This window comes from Hyla sarda, chromosome 2 (assembly GCF_029499605.1).
Source record: "Hyla sarda isolate aHylSar1 chromosome 2, aHylSar1.hap1, whole genome shotgun sequence".
NCBI classification, from domain to species: Eukaryota; Metazoa; Chordata; class Amphibia; order Anura; family Hylidae; genus Hyla; species Hyla sarda.
This window is the reverse complement of record NC_079190.1, coordinates 398653267-398671500: the sequence shown is the minus strand read 5'-3', so window position 1 is coordinate 398671500 and position 18234 is coordinate 398653267. Positions and strand designations below refer to the sequence as shown.

The following is an 18234-nucleotide window of genomic DNA, read 5'->3' as shown; positions in this document are numbered from 1 at the left end:
ACCCTCTTGGTATCATGCACGGATCCTCACCCAGGCTCTGTGTGTCCAACAATGAAGAAAGAAAACAAAATGATCCAGCACTTGACGAAATCCACAGCTTTATTCAATCCTCTATAAAAACAGCTTGGCAACACACAATTCACAAAGTCTGTATGACCTTGACGCGTTTCGAGCGCATGCGCTCGAAACGTGTCAAGATCATACAGACTTTGTGAATTGTTGTGTTGCCAAGCTGTTTTTATAGAGGACTGAATAAAGCTGTGGATTTCGTCAAGTGCTGGATCATTTCGTTTTCTTTCTTCAGTGTACATATCTGTGCCTGGTACTGCAGCTTGTCCATTCAAATGCATCAGCATCTCCTACAGCACTGCAGGGCAAATTATTGTAGACTCTAGAAGCCAGTTAGAAACTCAAGAAGGCAGCTCCTAATATTAAGACCTGGTCACGATGTTAAGTGAAAACATTCCAAATAAATAGGTCTATCATGTCTATGATTAACGCTGGTTTCACACATATTATTTAAGGTAAAACCGATATTCATACTTAGGCAAAACCAGGAATGAGTTCAAAACACTGAAAATGTATTAAAAATAAACACACAGAAAAAGATGTCAATCTTTTTTATTATAATTTTTCTCTGTATCCCTTCCACTCCTAGTTTTGGCTATAATACTGGCTTAATACTGTTTGCCACTGCAGAGATATGGGGGGGAAAATGTGACAAGGGGGGAAATGTGACATAGGGGGGGGGGGGATGTGACAGGGGGGTGAGATGTGATATGGAGGGTTAATGTGGCAGGGGGAGGGGAGAATGTGGCAGGGGGAGGGGATAATGTGACAGGGGTAGATAGAAATTAAATGGAACATATGTGAAATGGGTGGTGTGCATTAAATGGGTGGATAGTTGTAAAATGGAGGAGATTGGACATGAAATGGTGGGATTTCACCATTTATTTATTATATTGCATCGCATATCGAAATCACAATATTTAGTGTCCCCTATTTTTGACAGAATAGACTAACAAATAATATGTACACAGTTTGATCTAATTCACAGAGAATGTTTCTTAAAGGGGTTATCCAGGAAAAAACTTTTTTTTATATATCAACTGGCTCCAGAAAGTTAAACAAATTTGTAAATTACTTCTATTTAAAAATCTTAATCCTTTCAGTACTTATGAGCTGCTGAAGTTGAGCTGTTCTTTTCTGTCTAAGTGCACTCTGAAGACACCTGTCTCGGGAACTGTCCAGAGTAGAAGCAAATCCCCATAGCAAACCTCTTCTACTCTGTGCAGTTCCTGAGACAAGCAGAGATGTCAGCAGAGAGCACCGTTGTCAGACAGAAAAGAACAACTCAACTTCAGCAGCTGATAATTATTGGAAGGATTAAGATTTTTTAATAGAAGTAATTAACAAATCTGTTTACCTTTCTGGAGCCAGTTGATATATATAAAAATACATTTTTTTTCCTGGAATACCCCTTTAACTGAAAGATGAGTTGTCTGGTAGGATCAAATAACTAACCCATAGGTTTATCTATCATATGTTCAAATACATTGTTTACTCTATTTTTTATGTTGATCTAGAATAAAAGTTAAGTTGTATGCACTTCTCATCATTATAGTGATCTTGTAATTGCGGGAAGCATTCCTTTGAGGGGTTTAGTGTACCCTTACCCTTTTCTGTCCTACGATAAATTTGTCTCTGTGTCACACTCTATGAACAGGATTATAATAATATATTTAGGATTTCCACATTTCAAAATAAAAGAATGGAAATTCCATCACTCGACATTTAAACACAAAGACATCTAATGTCATCAGTTTAAAATTTGTTGTGACCAAACTGACCTAGAAACATACACATCTTTTTCTTTAAGAAGATAAATGAAAGGAATGCTATGGCAGGAACAGGAATAACAGTAACAATTTGTCACTCTTGTAGCTATTAATCCTAAAATTCCAGTGGTGTTTTCAGCAAGCGATGTAGAGATAGCAATCTATAGGGCACAGATCCAGACTAAGCAATGTAATCCAGGCTAAGAAAAAAAGACGCTATCTATTCACACAGTCAGGGAACATGATGCCTCAGGTAACCCAGGTAATTGCAGGTGACATTCTGCAACCTTAGAATTTCAGCAGGGTGGGGCGTGCACATAGCAGGCATCTGTGGACTTTCACAAACAGCATGTAAAAACCCTATAAATGCTTATTAACGGGACTTAAGTCCCAGATTACTCACTCAGTCCCCTCATGATTCTTGACATTAAGACATGACAAGAAGACTTACTTTATGACGTATAATATGTAGAGGATATCTGCCTGGTCCTGAAGAGTTGGACATTCTTTTAGCTGCTCCAGTAATTTCTCGCAGTCCACGTTACCATGCGAGTCTTTAGGCAAATTTAATTCAGTCTCTTTTGTCTGTAAAACGTTATACACTTTAATTATATAACAGCAATCAGGTATCCAATGGTATCCACTTCATGCTGCATTTAGGACAACAGAAGCCAGGTCCATCATGGAACACTTCTCCCTGGATACTAAGAGTGCCCCATTAAACTTTAGCAGTGATCGCCTGCAGTATATTTTTATTTAATGCATAATGCAAAGGAGTGACAGCATAAGTAGATTTTTTATGCTTACCGTAAAATCTCTTTGTAAGAGGATCCATTGGGGGACACAGAAACCGTGGTCTATGCTCTTGCCACTAGGAGGCGCTGACACTAGGCATACAAAGAAAAGTCGGCCCCTCCTGGCATGATATACCCCGCCTACTGACCCTGAGCTAATCAGTATAGTCCCAAAGCAGTAGGAGGAAACCGACAGAGAAAGAAACCAGCAGGTGTCCGAGGGAACCAGGTAAGAAAGGGAACCGAACCACCCCTTGGACAAAAACAAACCGAACCTTAGTCACAAACCATGGGTGGGTGCTGTGTCCCCCAATGGATCCTCCTACGGTAGGCATAAAAATCTATTTTTCTCGGTCAGTACCATTGGGGGACACAGAAACCATGGGACGTAGCAAAGCAGTCCCCAGGGTGGGAAAAAAATACCCAACACAGAATCAGGCAGAGGACTGAGCCACTGCCGCCTGGAACACCTTGTGTCACAAACCGGCATCAGCTGACGCGAAAGTGGGCACTTGGTACACTTACAGACTTGCAGGGCCGAAGCCCTATTGCAGAGAGCCCTAGAAGCCCCAACAGAATGCGTGGAATGCGCAGTCACCTGAAAGGGTGTGACCTTCCCTTTGCGACAGTACGATTCCAAAATGGCAGAACAGATCCACTTCGAAATGGTCGTCTTGGAAGCCGAAAGACCATTGCAAGTACCCTCAAGAATCACGCAGAAGGAGTCAACCTGTTGAAAAGAGGAGGTGTCCGAAAGATATACCTGGAAAGCCGGGACAACGTCCAGACTATGTAGAGAACGCTCCTTAGCATTGGAAGAAGCTGGACAAAATGAAGGAAGAACAATCTCTTAGTTTACATGAAAGGGGGAGAACCACCTTGGGCAAGAAGGAGGGAGGTGGCCGTAAAACCACCTTGTCCTGATAAAGGATCAAAAGGCATCCCGAAGCGGTTCAAACAGAGCCTCCCTCAATGCACTAAGCACCAGGTTGAGGTCTTAAAGGAGTATTCCGGTGCACACTTTTTTCATGTTATCCTGTCCGGGCTGCAAAATAAAAGAAAAAGCACTTTCTCTTACCTGCCAACGAGCCCCCGGAGCTCCGGTACAGGTGTTCGGTCCCCGGACTGTATTCTTCTTACTTCCGGTTAGCCCGGCACGTCACACGGAGCTTCAGCCTATCACTGGCCGCAGCAATGTCCCGCCTCGGCCAGTGATAGGCTGAAGCTCCGTGTGACGTGCCGGGCTAACCGGAAGTAAGAAGAATACAGCCCGGGGACCGAACACCTGTACCGGAGCTCCGGGGGCTCGTTGGCAGGTAAGATAAAGTGCATTTTCTTTTATTTTGCAGCCCGGACGGGATAACATGATAAAAGTGTGCACCGGAGTACTCCTTTATGGAGGAGTGGGAGACCTGAAAGGCTGCGCCTTATGGCCCAAGCCCTGCAGAAAGGTGCAGACATGAGGATTAGAAGCTAACTGGCGTTGAAACAGAAAAGAAAGAGCCGATACCTGACCCTTAAGAGAGCTGAGGGTCAAATGCTGATCCAAACTGGATTGCAGAAAAGCAAGAAGGCGCGGAAAGGAAAACACGACCTGAAAAACAAACTGTGCCTCGCACCACCAGAAATAAGCCTTCCAAGTGCGGTGGTAAATCCTGGCAGTGGAAGGCTTCCATGCTCGAAGCATGGTGCCAATCATCCCGGATGAAAATCCCCGAGCTCTCAAAACCGCAGTTTCAACTGCCAAGCCGTCAAATGCAGAGACAGTAAACCGGGCTGGTAGATAGGACCCTGGGAGAGCAGATCAGGCCGAAGCGGAAGACGCAGCAGAACGTCGGCATCCAGCCAAAACACGATGGCGTACCAGAATGGTGGGAACGCTCTCTGCCTTGAGTTTTTACGCAGAACCCTGGGCAGGAGAGGGAGAGGCAGACAGAGGTAAGGAAGACGAAAGGACAACCACGGAATGACCAGAGCGTCCACGACCAGAGCCAGAGGGTCTCTCGACTTCGCAACAAAGTGGGGAACCTGCCTGTTGTGGCCATACGCGAAGAGATCCACGTCTGGGGTCCCCCAGAGATCACAGATCTGCGCAAGTGCCTCTGAATGGAGGGATCACTCCCCCGGAGGAGCGGCTGAGAAAGTCCGCTTCCCAATTCTCCACACCCGGAATGTGGATTGTGGGAAGGGCGGGAACTCGAGCCACGGCCCAGATCAGAAACCTGGAGATCTCCTCCATCGCCGAGCAACTGCGCATGCTGCCCTGGCGAACGATGTATGCCACAGTCGTGGTGTTGTCCGACTGAACACGGACCAGCCGATCCTGAAGGAGGATGTCCCAGTGGAGGAGGCAAAGAAAGATGGCCCAGAGCTCCAGAAGATTGATGGGAAGGCAAGCTTCCGGAGGAGACCAGCAACCCTGTACCGTCAGATCCCGAAACCCCCCCCCCCCCAGCCCTGGAGACTCGCATCGGTCATGACGACCTGCCAGTGGAGGGGAAGGAAGGACCTTCCCTGAAGAAGGAGGGGAGAATGGAGCCACCACAGAAGGGACCGCTGAACAGCCGGGGCAAAAGAATCCACCAATCCAGGGATAACAGTGATTTGTCCCACCTGGCCAAAATGGCCAGCTGGAGGAGGCAATAACGAAACTAGGCGAAGAGAACCGCCTTCATGGCATCCACCATCCTGCCCAGTACGTCCATGCAGAAACGAATCAGAATCAGAGAGGGGCGCCGTAGACAATAGACGCCCTGTTGCAGAGAGCGCCGTTTGTCCAACGGAAGATGAACATGGGCTGCTGCTGTGTCGAACAGTACACCCAGAAATATCAGAGACTGGGAGGGGACAAATGAGACTTCTCTCAGTTGATCACCCAACCAAAGGTGGACAGAGTCTTTGATCAAAAGGTCGTCCAGGTAGGGGAGAACCGAGATCCCCCCAGCTCCAAAAGATGGCAATCACCGCCGCTATGACCTTGGTGAAAACCCTGAGAAGCGTCACTAAACCAAAAGCAAGAGCCACAAATTGAAAGTGACCCGAAGGAACAGCGAAGCGAAGGACAAGCTGATGGGCTGGGAAAAAAGGGATGTGGAGATAGGCGTCCCGGATGTCCACCGACGAAAGAAACTCCCCCTGGTCCATGGAAGACACTACGGAGCGGAGGGACTCCATTTGAAAGTGACAGAGCCGCAAATGGTGGTTGAGTAACTTGAGGTCCAGAATGGGACGGACAGAGCCCTACTTCTTGGGAACGACAAAGAGGTTCGAGTAGCCCTGAAAAACGCTCCCCTGGCGGAACTGGAACAATCACTCCCTGAGAGGGGAGTGTACTTAAAGCAACCTGAAAGGCCGCTGCCAAAGAAGGGCATCGAGGAGGGCGGAATCGGAAGAAACCATCCCTGGGGATGGAAGTGAATTCTATCCGATAACCATCTGAAATGACGTCCCGTACCCAAGAGTCCTGAACCTTAGCCAGCCAAACGTCCCGGAAAAGGGACAGACGACCTCCCACCCGAGAAAAAGACGCAGGTGGGGGCACCCCTTCAGGAAGAGGAAGGCTTACGGGCACCAGACTTGGCCGTGAAAACACTGGAGTGGTTGTCCGACTTCCAGGAAGGACGTGCCTCGAAGGAAGGGGCTTTCCGAGATTGGGAGTTTGCCTGTTTGGGGGGGTGACCCGATGCAAAGGACCGAAAGGAAGTTGCCTTCCGGCATGGATCAGAGTGATGTGGCTTGTTCTGTGGCAGCAGAGAACTCTTACCCCCTGTAGCTTCGAAAATAATTTCTAGGCGTTTCCCAAAGAGCCAGGAACCGGAGAAGGGTAACTCTGTTAGAGATTTCTGCCAGCGTCAGCATCCCACACCTTCAGCCACATGGAGCGACGAATGGCAACCAAATTACCTGAAGCAAAATCCGTGCAACGAGCAGATTCCAAGACTGCTCAGCAGAGAAAGTCACCGGCCTGAGAGAGCTGGCGAGCAATATCTGCCAAGTCCTCCCGGGGAGCACCCAACAGGATGCCCTGGCGTAGTTGGGAAGCCCAAACCGAAACAGCCTTGGCCACCCAAGCGGACGCAAAGGTCGGAAGCAGGGACAAACCCGCCGCTTCAAAGGCAAATTTCACCAAGTTCTCAATCTTTTTGTCCACAGGATCCTTAAGCTATGCTGCGTCCACTAGAAGCAGAGTAGTAGATTTGGACAGACGAGAGACTGGAGGATCAATCGTATGTGGCACGGTCTTCTTGGAAACCAAATCCGGAGGAAAGGGGAAGTTAGCTTGAATCTTCTTGGCTCCCTGAAACCGTTTGTCTGGATGCTTCCAAGCAGCGTCCAACAAGGCGTCAAATTCCGCATGAGAACTGAAAGCCTTGGGAGAACGCTGAGAGTGGCGAAAAGAAACTTCCAGATCAGGCTCCAAAGTTCTTCAGATGGCTGACACCAATCCGTAGACCATTTCAGACACTGCAGAGTGGTCCTCATGATCTGAGGTGGATTCCGACCCGTCATCCGCTACTTCCCCTAGAGTGGGAACCTGCGGAGGTAGCCTTAGACTGAGGCGTGTGAGACCAGGAACGAGGAGACGGAGACCTGGGATGATTACTCAGAGAACTGCCCCTGGAGAGGGGGCGCTGCCGGATAGCTGGGGAAGAGGAGTGAGACCAACGGGAAGTGTCTATCCTGAGCATGTGACTCCAGAGAAGAGCCAGAGGCCATTACCTTAGAGCCTTGCACGCACGTTGGGATAGGGGTCAGGGGATACTGAACGAGACTCCAAAGAAGAAGTACGCAGGGAAGACCTCTCCAAGGCGGAAGCCCCTGATTTGGAGACCCTAGCCAGTTATGAAATTGACTGGGTAAGGGAAGAAACCCACTCAGGGGGAGGGATGGACCCCACGCATTCCAAGGGAACATCTTGAGATACTGAGACAGACTGCAAGGTGCTCTTGGAGGAGCAGGTGGAACAGGAGGGTTCAGTGGGTTCAGCAGGCTGTAGGTGCCCTGAGGCTGGAGCTGAGGAGACCAGGAGCAGCTGCAATGATATGGCCGATGGAGACGGAGTGAAGTGAGGAGGAGCTAGCAGGCCATGCTGGAGGCTGCCACTGCCCCAGGATGGACCCTCATTGGGAAAAAATGGCCCCCAAGCAAAAGTATTCATTGGCTGGCCGCTGAAGTGGGCTGGAGCTCTGCCACGCGGCCAAATGCGGGCAGGGAGAAGTTCCGGACCCGGCCGCAGCTGCGGTTTATACTATTAACCGTTCCCCGTGCGGCTGCCGAGTGCCGGCAAAGTGAAAGTAAAAAGACGACAGCCACGCGACGCGCTGGCCATTGGCGGGAAAGGGTTAACGATGCATACTCTATGCCCCGTACCCCTTAACCACAGAAAGGGGAACAGGTAGCGCCATGCTCCTGAACCCTCACCTGAAAACAAGAAAATAAAAAGGAAAAAAGAAACTAACACAGGCCCTAGCTAGAAAAAGAAAAAAGAAGACCAGGTCTGGACCTGTGTCTGCCTCCTACTGACACTAAGTTAAAACTGAATAGCTCAGGGTCAGTAGGCGGGGTATATCCTGCCAGGAGGAGCCGACTTTTCTTTGTTGCCTGGTGTCAGCGCCTCCTAGTGGCAAGAGCATATACCACGGTTTCTGTTTCTGTGTCCCCCAAAGGTACCGACCGTGAAATTTACTTTATTTGCAGAAAAATAAATCTATAGTGGTTGTCACAGTTAGTCAGGAATAGTCCTACCTGAAGTTTGTGAGATTGAGGAACCTCTAACAGATTTAAAGACTTCCGATGACCACTTAAATTTTTGGCAGGTAAAAACATTGATGAATCTGAAATGACACAATTGCACATATCCTCATTTATATATGGTAGTTTATTTTATGAGGGCTGTGGCTTTTATTTTTTAAAGAAACTGGGATATATATATGACTTTTTGATCCCTTTTTCTTTCATTAATTGGGAGGGTGTTACAAGAAAAAAACAGCAATTCTGCATTTTTTCCATTTTATTCTTTTACAGCATTAACCACTGTTCAGAATAAATAAATAAAACATGTTTATTTCATTTTATAGGTTATTATGACTGCAGTGATACCAATTTGGTGTATTTTATTAACTTCTTTTTATTAAGCCCTCAAAAGGGCTATAAGGCTAGTTTTTCCCACAGCCAAAGCTCAAAGTGTATCCAAAAGGAATGAGAAATAAGTACTTTACTTCTCTTTCCTTCTGGATCCACTTCTGACTTTGGTTCAAAAACTGCAGTGGTAGTTTTCCAAAAAAACACCAGAAAAAATCTGTGTGGAAACCTAGCCTTACACCTACGTGGTCCAGTGTATTATACCTGCCGGTCAGACGTCTACTCTTAGAGGAGCCTAATAGCCTTCCATACATGATCGAACTAGAGGCCATTGTTAGGCCTCCAGCTGCTATGGCAATCCATCAGTATCGTGGAAGGGTGAATGGATGGATTGACAGAGGGAGACCGCAAGTGCAAGTGTCACAACTAGGGAGGAGATAAGCCACAAGCCTGGCCACTATCCAAGTGCGATTCTCCATGCTTTTTCTATATACCAGAAGTTGTGGTAGCATGTATTCCTTACATGCTATCACTGTGGCTGGGGTGCTGTAGAGTTTGGAGTATTCAGTAATTTTTTTTTATTTCAGGGAAGAGGTACTATTAAAAAAAATGTACATTCATTATTTTTTATCTAACTACAACAAGAAATAAAATGATTTCTCACAAACAAAAATTCATCACTGTTACGCCGAGCGCTCCGGGTCCCCGCTCCTCCCCGGAGCGCTCGCAACATTCTCGCTACGGCAGCGCCCCGGTCAGATCCACTGACCGGGTGCGCTGCGATACCGCCTCCAGCCGGGATGCGATTCGCGATGCGGGTGGCGCCCGCTCGCGATGCGCACCCCGGCTTCCGTACCTGACTCGCTCTCCGTCGGTCCTGTCCCGGCGCGCGCGGCCCCGCTCCCTAGGGCGCGCGCGCCGAGTCTCTGCGATTTAAAGGGCCACTGCGCCACTGATTGGCGCAGTGGTTCCAATTAGTGTGTTCACCTGTGCACTCCCTATGTATACCTCACTTCCCCTGCACTCCCTCGCCGGATCTTGTTGCCCTTGTGCCTAGTGAAAGCGTTCCCTTGTGTGTTCCTAGCCTGTGTTCCAGACCTCCTGCCGTTGCCCCTGACTACGATCCTTGCTGCCTGCCCCGACCTTCTGCTACGTCCGACCTTGCTTTTGTCTACTCCCTTGTACCGCGCCTATCTTCAGCAGTCAGAGAGGTTGAGCCGTTGCTAGTGGATACGACCTGGTTACTACCGCCGCAGCAAGACCATCCCGCTTTGCGGCGGGCTCTGGTGAACACCAGTAGTAACTTAGAACCGGTCCACTAGCACGGTCCACGCCAATCCCTCTCTGGCACAGAGGATCCACCTCCTGCCAGCCGGCATCGTGACAGTAGATCCGGCCATGGATCCCGCTGAAGTTCCTCTGCCAGTTGTCGCCGACCTCACCACGGTGGTCGCCCAGCAGTCACAACAGATAGCGCAACAAGGCCATCAGCTGTCTCAACTAACCGTGATGCTTCAGCAGCTACTACCACAGCTTCAGCAATCATCTCCTCCGCCAGCTCCTGCACCTCCTCCGCAGCGAGTGGCCGCTTCCAGCCTACGACTATCCTTGCCGGATAAATTTGATGGGGACTCTAAGTTTTGCCGTGGCTTTCTTTCACAATGTTCCCTGCACTTGGAGATGATGTCGGACCAGTTTCCTACTGAAAGGTCTAAGGTGGCTTTCGTAGTCAGCCTTCTGTCTGGAAAAGCTCTGTCATGGGCCACACCGCTCTGGGACCGAAATGACCCCGTCACTGCCTCTGTACACTCCTTCTTCTCGGAAATTCGAAGTGTCTTTGAGGAACCTGCCCGAGCCTCTTCTGCTGAGACTGCCCTGCTGAACCTGGTCCAGGGTAATTCTTCCGTTGGCGAGTACGCCATACAATTCCGTACTCTTGCTTCCGAATTGTCCTGGAATGATGAGGCCCTCTGCGCGACCTTTAAAAAAGGCCTATCCAGCAACATTAAAGATGTTCTGGCCGCACGAGAAATTCCTGCTAACCTACATGAACTCATTCATCTAGCCACTCGCATTGACATGCGTTTTTCCGAAAGGCGTCAGGAGCTCCGCCAGGATATGGACTTTGTTCGCACGAGGCGTTTTTTCTCCCCGGCTCCTCTCTCCTCTGGTCCTCTGCAATCCGTTCCTGTGCCTCCCGCCGTGGAGGCTATGCAAGTTGACCGGTCTCGCCTGACACCTCAAGAGAGGACACGACGCCGCATGGAGAATCTCTGCCTGTACTGTGCCGGTACCGAACACTTCCTGAAGGATTGTCCTATCCGTCCTCCCCGCCTGGAAAGACGTACGCTGACTCCGCACAAAGGTGAAACAGTCCTTGATGTCAACTCTGCTTCTCCACGTCTTACTGTGCCTGTGCGGATATCTGCCTCTACCTTCTCCTTCTCCACTAAGGCCTTCTTGGATTCCGGATCTGCAGGAAACTTTATTTTGGCCTCTCTCATCAACAGGTTCAACATCCCAGTGACCAGTCTCGCCAGACCCCTCTACATCAATTGCGTTAACAATGAAAGATTGGACTGTGCCGTGCGTTACCGCACGGAACCCCTCCTAATGTGCATCGGACCTCATCACGAAAAAATTGAGTTTTTGGTCCTCTCCAATTGCACTTCCGAAATTCTCCTTGGACTACCATGGCTTCAACGCCATTCCCCAACCCTTGATTGGTCCACAGGAGAGATCAAGAGCTGGGGTACCTCTTGTTTCAAAGACTGCCTTAAACCGGTTCCCAATACTCCCTGCCGTGACCCTGTGGTTCCCCCTGTAACCGGTCTCCCTAAGGCCTATATGGACTATGCTGACGTATTTTGCAAAAAACAAGCTGAGACTTTACCTCCTCACAGGCCTTATGACTGTCCTATTGACCTCCTCCCGGGCACTACTCCACACCGGGGCAGAATTTATCCTCTGTCCGCCCCAGAGACTCTTGCTATGTCTGAGTACATCCAGGAAAATTTAAAAAAGGGGTTTATCCGCAAATCCTCCTCTCCTGCCGGAGCTGGATTCTTCTTTGTGTCCAAAAAAGATGTCTCCCTACGTCCTTGCATTGACTACCGCGGACTTAATAAAATCACGGTAAAGAACCGCTACCCCCTACCTCTTATCTCTGAACTCTTTGATCGCCTCCAAGGTGCCCACATCTTTACCAAACTGGACTTAAGAGGTGCTTATAATCTCATCCGCATCAGGGAGGGGGACGAATGGAAAACGGCATTTAACACTAGATATGGACACTTTGAGTATTTGGTTATGCCCTTTGGCCTGTGCAACGCCCCTGCCGTCTTCCAAGACTTTGTTAATGAAATTTTTCGTGATCTCTTATATTCCTGTGTTGTTGTGTATCTGGACGATATTCTGATTTTTTCTGCCAACCTAGAAGAACACCGCCAGCATGTCCGCATGGTTCTTCAGAGACTTCGTGACAATCAACTTTATGCCAAAATGGAGAAATGTCTGTTTGAATGTCAATCTCTTCCTTTCCTAGGATACTTGGTCTCTGGCCAGGGACTACAAATGGACCCAGACAAACTCTCTGCCGTCTTAGATTGGCCACGCCCCTCCGGACTCCGTGCTATCCAACGTTTTTTGGGGTTCGCCAATTATTACAGACAATTTATTCCACATTTTCCACCATTGTGGCTCCTATCGTGGCTTTAACCAAGAAGAATGCCAATCCTAAGTCATGGCCTCCTCAAGCGGAAGACGCCTTTAAACGGCTCAAGTCTGCCTTTTCTTCTGCTCCCGTGCTCTCCAGACCTGACCCATCTAAACCCTTCCTATTGGAGGTTGATGCCTCCTCAATGGGAGCTGGAGCGGTTCTTCTACAAAAAAATTCTTCTGGGCATGCTGTTACTTGTGTTTTTTTTTCTAGGACCTTCTCTCCGGCGGAGAGGAACTACTCCATCGGGGATCGAGAGCTACTGGCCATTAAATTAGCACTTGAGGAATGGAGGCATCTGCTGGAGGGATCAAAATTTCCAGTTATTATTTACACCGATCACAAGAATCTCTCCTATCTCCAGTCTGCCCAACGGCTGAACCCTCGCCAGGCCAGGTGGTCTCTGTTCTTTGCCCAGTTTAATTTTGAAATTCACTTTCGCCCTGCCGACAAGAACATTAGGGCCGATGCTCTCTCTCGTTCCTCGGATGCCTCGGAAGTAGAGCTCTCTCCGCAACACATCATTCCTCCTGACTGCCTGATCTCCACCTCTCCAGCCTCCATCAGGCAAACTCCTCCAGGGAAGACCTTCGTCTCTCCACGCCAACGCCTCGGAATCCTCAAATGGGGTCACTCCTCCCATCTCGCAGGCCATGCGGGCATCAAGAAATCCTTGCAACTCATCTCTCATTTCTATTGGTGGCCGACTCTGGAGACGGATGTTGTTGATTTTGTGCGGGCCTGCACTATCTGTGCCCGGGATAAGACTCCTCGCCAGAAGCCTGCTGGTCTCCTTCATCCTCTGCCTGTCCCCGAACAGCCTTGGTCTCTGATTGGTATGGACTTTATTACAGACTTACCCCCATCCCGTGGCAACACTGTTGTTTGGGTGGTCGTTGATCGATTTTCTAAGATGGCACATTTTATTCCTCTTCCTGGACTTCCTTCAGCGCCTCAGTTGGCAAAACAATTTTTTGTACACATTTTTCGTCTTCACGGTTTGCCCACGCAGATCGTCTCGGATAGAGGCGTCCAATTCGTGTCAAAATTCTGGAGGGCTCTCTGTAAACAACTCAAGATTAAATTAAACTTTTCTTCTGCTTATCATCCTCAATCCAATGGGCAAGTAGAAAGAATTAACCAGGTCCTCGGTGATTATTTACGGCATTTTGTTTCCTCCCGCCAGGATGACTGGGCAGATCTTCTTCCATGGGCCGAATTCTCGTACAACTTCAGAGTCTCTGAATCTTCTTCCAAATCCCCATTTTTCGTGGTGTACGGCCGTCACCCTCTTCCCCCCCTCCCTACTCCCTTGCCCTCTGGTTTGCCCGCTGTGGATGAAATAACTCGTGATCTTTCCACCATATGGAAAGAGACCCAAAATTCTCTCTTACAGGCTTCATCACGCATGAAGAAGTTTGCTGATAAGAAAAGAAGAGCTCCCCCCATTTTTTCTCCCGGAGACAAGGTATGGCTCTCCGCTAAATATGTCCGCTTCCGTGTTCCCAGCTACAAATTGGGACCACGCTATCTTGGTCCTTTCAAAATCTTGTGCCAAATTAATCCTGTCTCTTACAAACTTCTTCTTCCTCCTTCTCTTCGTATTCCTAATGCCTTCCATGTCTCTCTTCTTAAACCACTCATCATCAACCGTTTCTCTCCTAAACTTATTTCTCCCACTCCTGTCTCCGGTTCTTCGGACATCTTTCCCGTAAAGGAGATACTGGCCTCCAAAAAGGTCAGAGGAAAAACCTTTTTTTTGGTTGACTGGAAGGGCTGTGGTCCTGAAGAGAGATCCTGGGAACCTGAGGACAATATCCTAGATAAAAGTCTGGTCCTCAGGTTCTCAGGCTCCAAGAAGAGGGGGAGACCCAAGGGGGGGGTACTGTTACGCCGAGCGCTCCGGGTCCCCGCTCCTCCCCGGAGCGCTCGCAACATTCTCGCTACGGCAGCGCCCCGGTCAGATCCACTGACCGGGTGCGCTGCGATACCGCCTCCAGCCGGGATGCGATTCGCGATGCGGGTGGCGCCCGCTCGCGATGCGCACCCCGGCTTCCGTACCTGACTCGCTCTCCGTTGGTCCTGTCCCGGCGCGCGCGGCCCCGCTCCCTAGGGCGCGCGCGCGCCGGGTCTCTGCGATTTAAAGGGCCACTGCGCCACTGATTGGCGCAGTGGTTCCAATTAGTGTGTTCACCTGTGCACTCCCTATGTATACCTCACTTCCCCTGCACTCCCTCGCCGGATCTTGTTGCCCTTGTGCCTAGTGAAAGCGTTCCCTTGTGTGTTCCTAGCCTGTGTTCCAGACCTCCTGCCGTTGCCCCTGACTACGATCCTTGCTGCCTGCCCCGACCTTCTGCTACGTCCGACCTTGCTTTTGTCTACTCCCTTGTACCGCGCCTATCTTCAGCAGTCAGAGAGGTTGAGCCGTTGCTAGTGGATACGACCTGGTTACTACCGCCGCAGCAAGACCATCCCGCTTTGCGGCGGGCTCTGGTGAACACCAGTAGTAACTTAGAACCGGTCCACTAGCACGGTCCACGCCAATCCCTCTCTGGCACAGAGGATCCACCTCCTGCCAGCCGGCATCGTGACAATCACTCTGTATAGGTTTACTTACTTGGTACTTCTAGGCCCTTTGACTTGGCCATTATAGAGAGTATATCACGTGTGGAATAGAGGGCACTAAATGCATTGTATTGGATTGAGGTAGTAGAGATGGGAGGTAAGTGTGTTGTTGAGGCCACACTTTGCTGCAAGTGGTTTATGTACTGATCAAGTTCGTCCAGGGTGTCATCTGAAAAGAAAGTAAACAATAATGTATCTTACACATAGGGGGAGATTTATCAAAGGATTTAGACTGTTTTTCCTGTCTAAATTTGTTGCACAGAAAGTTGCAGTCTAAATATGTGCGACATTTTTGTGACTTTTGCTTTAGAGGATTTTTAGAACATGATGCATTCTAGTCTATTTTAAAATGGAAAAATGCATTGGTGCTGAACTTATCAAAAGCAACTTTTCAGCGACAAGTCACATCGGCTGAAAGTACCCCGAAATGTCAGATCATGCTGGAGCATGTTTAAATACAGTCTAAAGCATAGATCCCGAAGTCTGTGCACAGAATTTATCAAGAGCCTTGCGACTTTTGATAAATTAGGCGCACAATAGACCGGCCTAACCCTCTGTAGCTTGGTATATATTGATGCGGGACATAGACAGCTTTGATAAATCTCCCCCATAGTGGTATATAGCACCTTGAATCACTGAATCAACTGTGTAGCTTGCCATACAAAGTTACTGTCTAATGTGTTTGGGCTGCTGTGACTCTCACTGATTGCTAGAACAAAGGGACAAAAGTGCTCGACTGTGTCTTTTAGATTTTACTTGGCTTTCCTTGGAAAGCTGAGAGCATGGAGTACAGACTGAGTAAACTTCTAATAGACTTTCACTGCGTTTATACACAGCACACTCAGTATTCCAAGGAAAACCAAGGAGAAACGAAATGGACACAGTGCTCAGGTGACCGCTTATAACACGTCTCAAAATACACTTTAATCATTGCAGGGACTCGTCTATTAAATTACTGCAACACTGGTCCTTTTATATAAGGCAGAGATTATAAATTTAGCAGCACATTATAAATGGGGGGGTTGCACATGCATAGAAATAGACTGGTGAGGAGGGGTCTGAGAACTGTCAGGAGGTATCTGATAGATGATGATCCTGTAGTTAAGACTGATATCCATTGACTCCTAGAGGAAGCTTGGCGAAACGCGTCAGAGTGTGAGGTGGGGGTACATCCTGGAGCATCTCTCTTATGCATTACATTGATTGGTATGGTATACTTTGCTCGTTCACTTTGGCACCTTACAATCATGTTATTTGTTGTACTAAGCCCTATATTTATGCTCCACCTTTGTCTATGCACCTTTGTCTATGCACCTTTGTCTATGCTGCACCTTTGTCTAGCCACTTTATTATAGATATAGTGGTTACTCTGTTACAGTCTTGCTTGAATATAGGAGCAGTCTTATTACTATAATTGTATGATCACTAATACATTGGATTCACATATCATAGTGATCCACTATATACTTACTTGGGGCTAAGTGTAATATTCATATATAATTGGTTATAGAAAAAAAAATTATGAGGTGTCTTTGCTTAGATCATCTGCTCTAGTCACAATATTGGTGAACTTTTATATTTGCATATTTTGAGGGTGCACATTTAGAGTCAGTAGCATACAGACCACCCAGGATGTTCCCCCATCTGTTGTTTTAAATTTGTCTTGTGTGTACTTGCATGTTTTTATCTGGGGAGGATGGGATCATCAATTGTGATATATGAAATTTATTGTTTAATAAAGTATATTTTGATGAGTCCTTTTTTTTCGTTATATTTATTTGGTAACTTAGGCAGGTGTTGTTGTAGGTGTATAAAGACTGATATCAAGGTCTACACAGTGCAATATTTAACTTACTGGTGTCCTAGTATTATATGTGCAAAAGATATCATCATATTATCCCGGGTTGCTTCTTTAAACCTTGCATTGTACATGTTTTACAGATTTAACACTTACATATTGTTACATTATTAGTTCAGCAACTTTACAGAAAATGAACTGATTTATATATTTTGTATCAGCCAATTATATTCCAAAACCTATTATAGACATGCATTCCCTAATTCTTACCACTTTCACTGTGGTCCACTTGAAATCCTCCAAGTTCATACTCATAGTCATTGTCTGGACTATAATTGCCTTCAACACTGTCATCAAAAAGCCTTTCATCACAGTCAGCACCCAGGAAACTTAGGTGGGTGAAAAATGATGTTGTAAGAAAATCAGATAGCCTGCCATGTTTTACTCTAAAAAGAAAAGACAGGAATGGATTAAAGCACGAACATAGTGCGATAGTGGTCAATTTGCAGATTGACTGTGGACCCTTTAAGTAAATAGTGAAACTCGCAGCGGGTTATCAACATGTGAACATACCCTTACACTGTATATAGTAGTATGTGATCTCCCTGTACACTGTATACTGTAGTATTGGACCCCCCTATGCACTGTATTATACACTGTACAAGAACGTCACATATTACTACTATATGTTTTAACATATCACAATAAACAGTATATATTGATATGTGACAACCACCATACACTGAATATGGTGGTATGTGACTGTACACTGTATAATACAGGGGGTTCACATATCACTATAAACTGTATACAGTATGTGTGACCCTTATTCAATACATACAGCAGTAATGTTTGATACCCTTGTACACTCATTCAAAGGGTCCGTGGAAACTCTGCGATAGTGGTCAATTTGCAGATTGACTATGGACCAATTGAAGTGAGTAGTGAAACTCGCAGCGAGTTATCAACATGTGAACGTCCCCTTACAATATATATAATAGTATGTGACCTCCCTGTAAACTGTACATTACAGTGTACAAAGGAGTCGCATTTCACTATGTACACTGTAAGGGTACATTTACATGTTGATAACTCACTGCGAGTGTACAAGGGGGTCACATATCACTGCTTTATGTAGTATACAAGGGTAACACATACTGTATATAGGGATTCTGATTTTCTGCCCCCAACCTCAGCGCCTTAAGGCAGCTGCCTAAGCTGCCTTATGGTAGAGCTGGCCTGGTGGCAACAAACTGCTATGATATTTTCCATACACCGCACAAATACAGAAAATTGATCCTTTTCTCCTTCATCTTAATAGCACACATTCAGAAGCAGCAGCAGCAGCATAGAGGATATTATTGACCAGTGTGAATCAAG

General features: G+C 47.5%; 1 protein-coding gene across 4 annotated transcripts in view; it reads right to left on the bottom strand.

The window, feature by feature from the left end:
* Positions 1 to 18234, bottom strand: part of PHKA2 (phosphorylase kinase regulatory subunit alpha 2) — a 152849-nt gene that overhangs the window by 29797 nt on the left and 104818 nt on the right. For all 4 annotated transcript variants that reach the window (XM_056558759.1, XM_056558761.1, XM_056558762.1 and 1 more), the window contains 4 exons: positions 17125 to 17300; positions 15049 to 15225; positions 8378 to 8466; positions 2290 to 2423 (listed from right to left, as the gene is read on the bottom strand). In XM_056558759.1, the coding sequence (XP_056414734.1) occupies positions 2290 to 2423; positions 8378 to 8466; positions 15049 to 15225; positions 17125 to 17300 (576 nt within the window). The remainder of the gene's footprint in view (positions 1 to 2289; positions 2424 to 8377; positions 8467 to 15048; positions 15226 to 17124; positions 17301 to 18234) is intronic.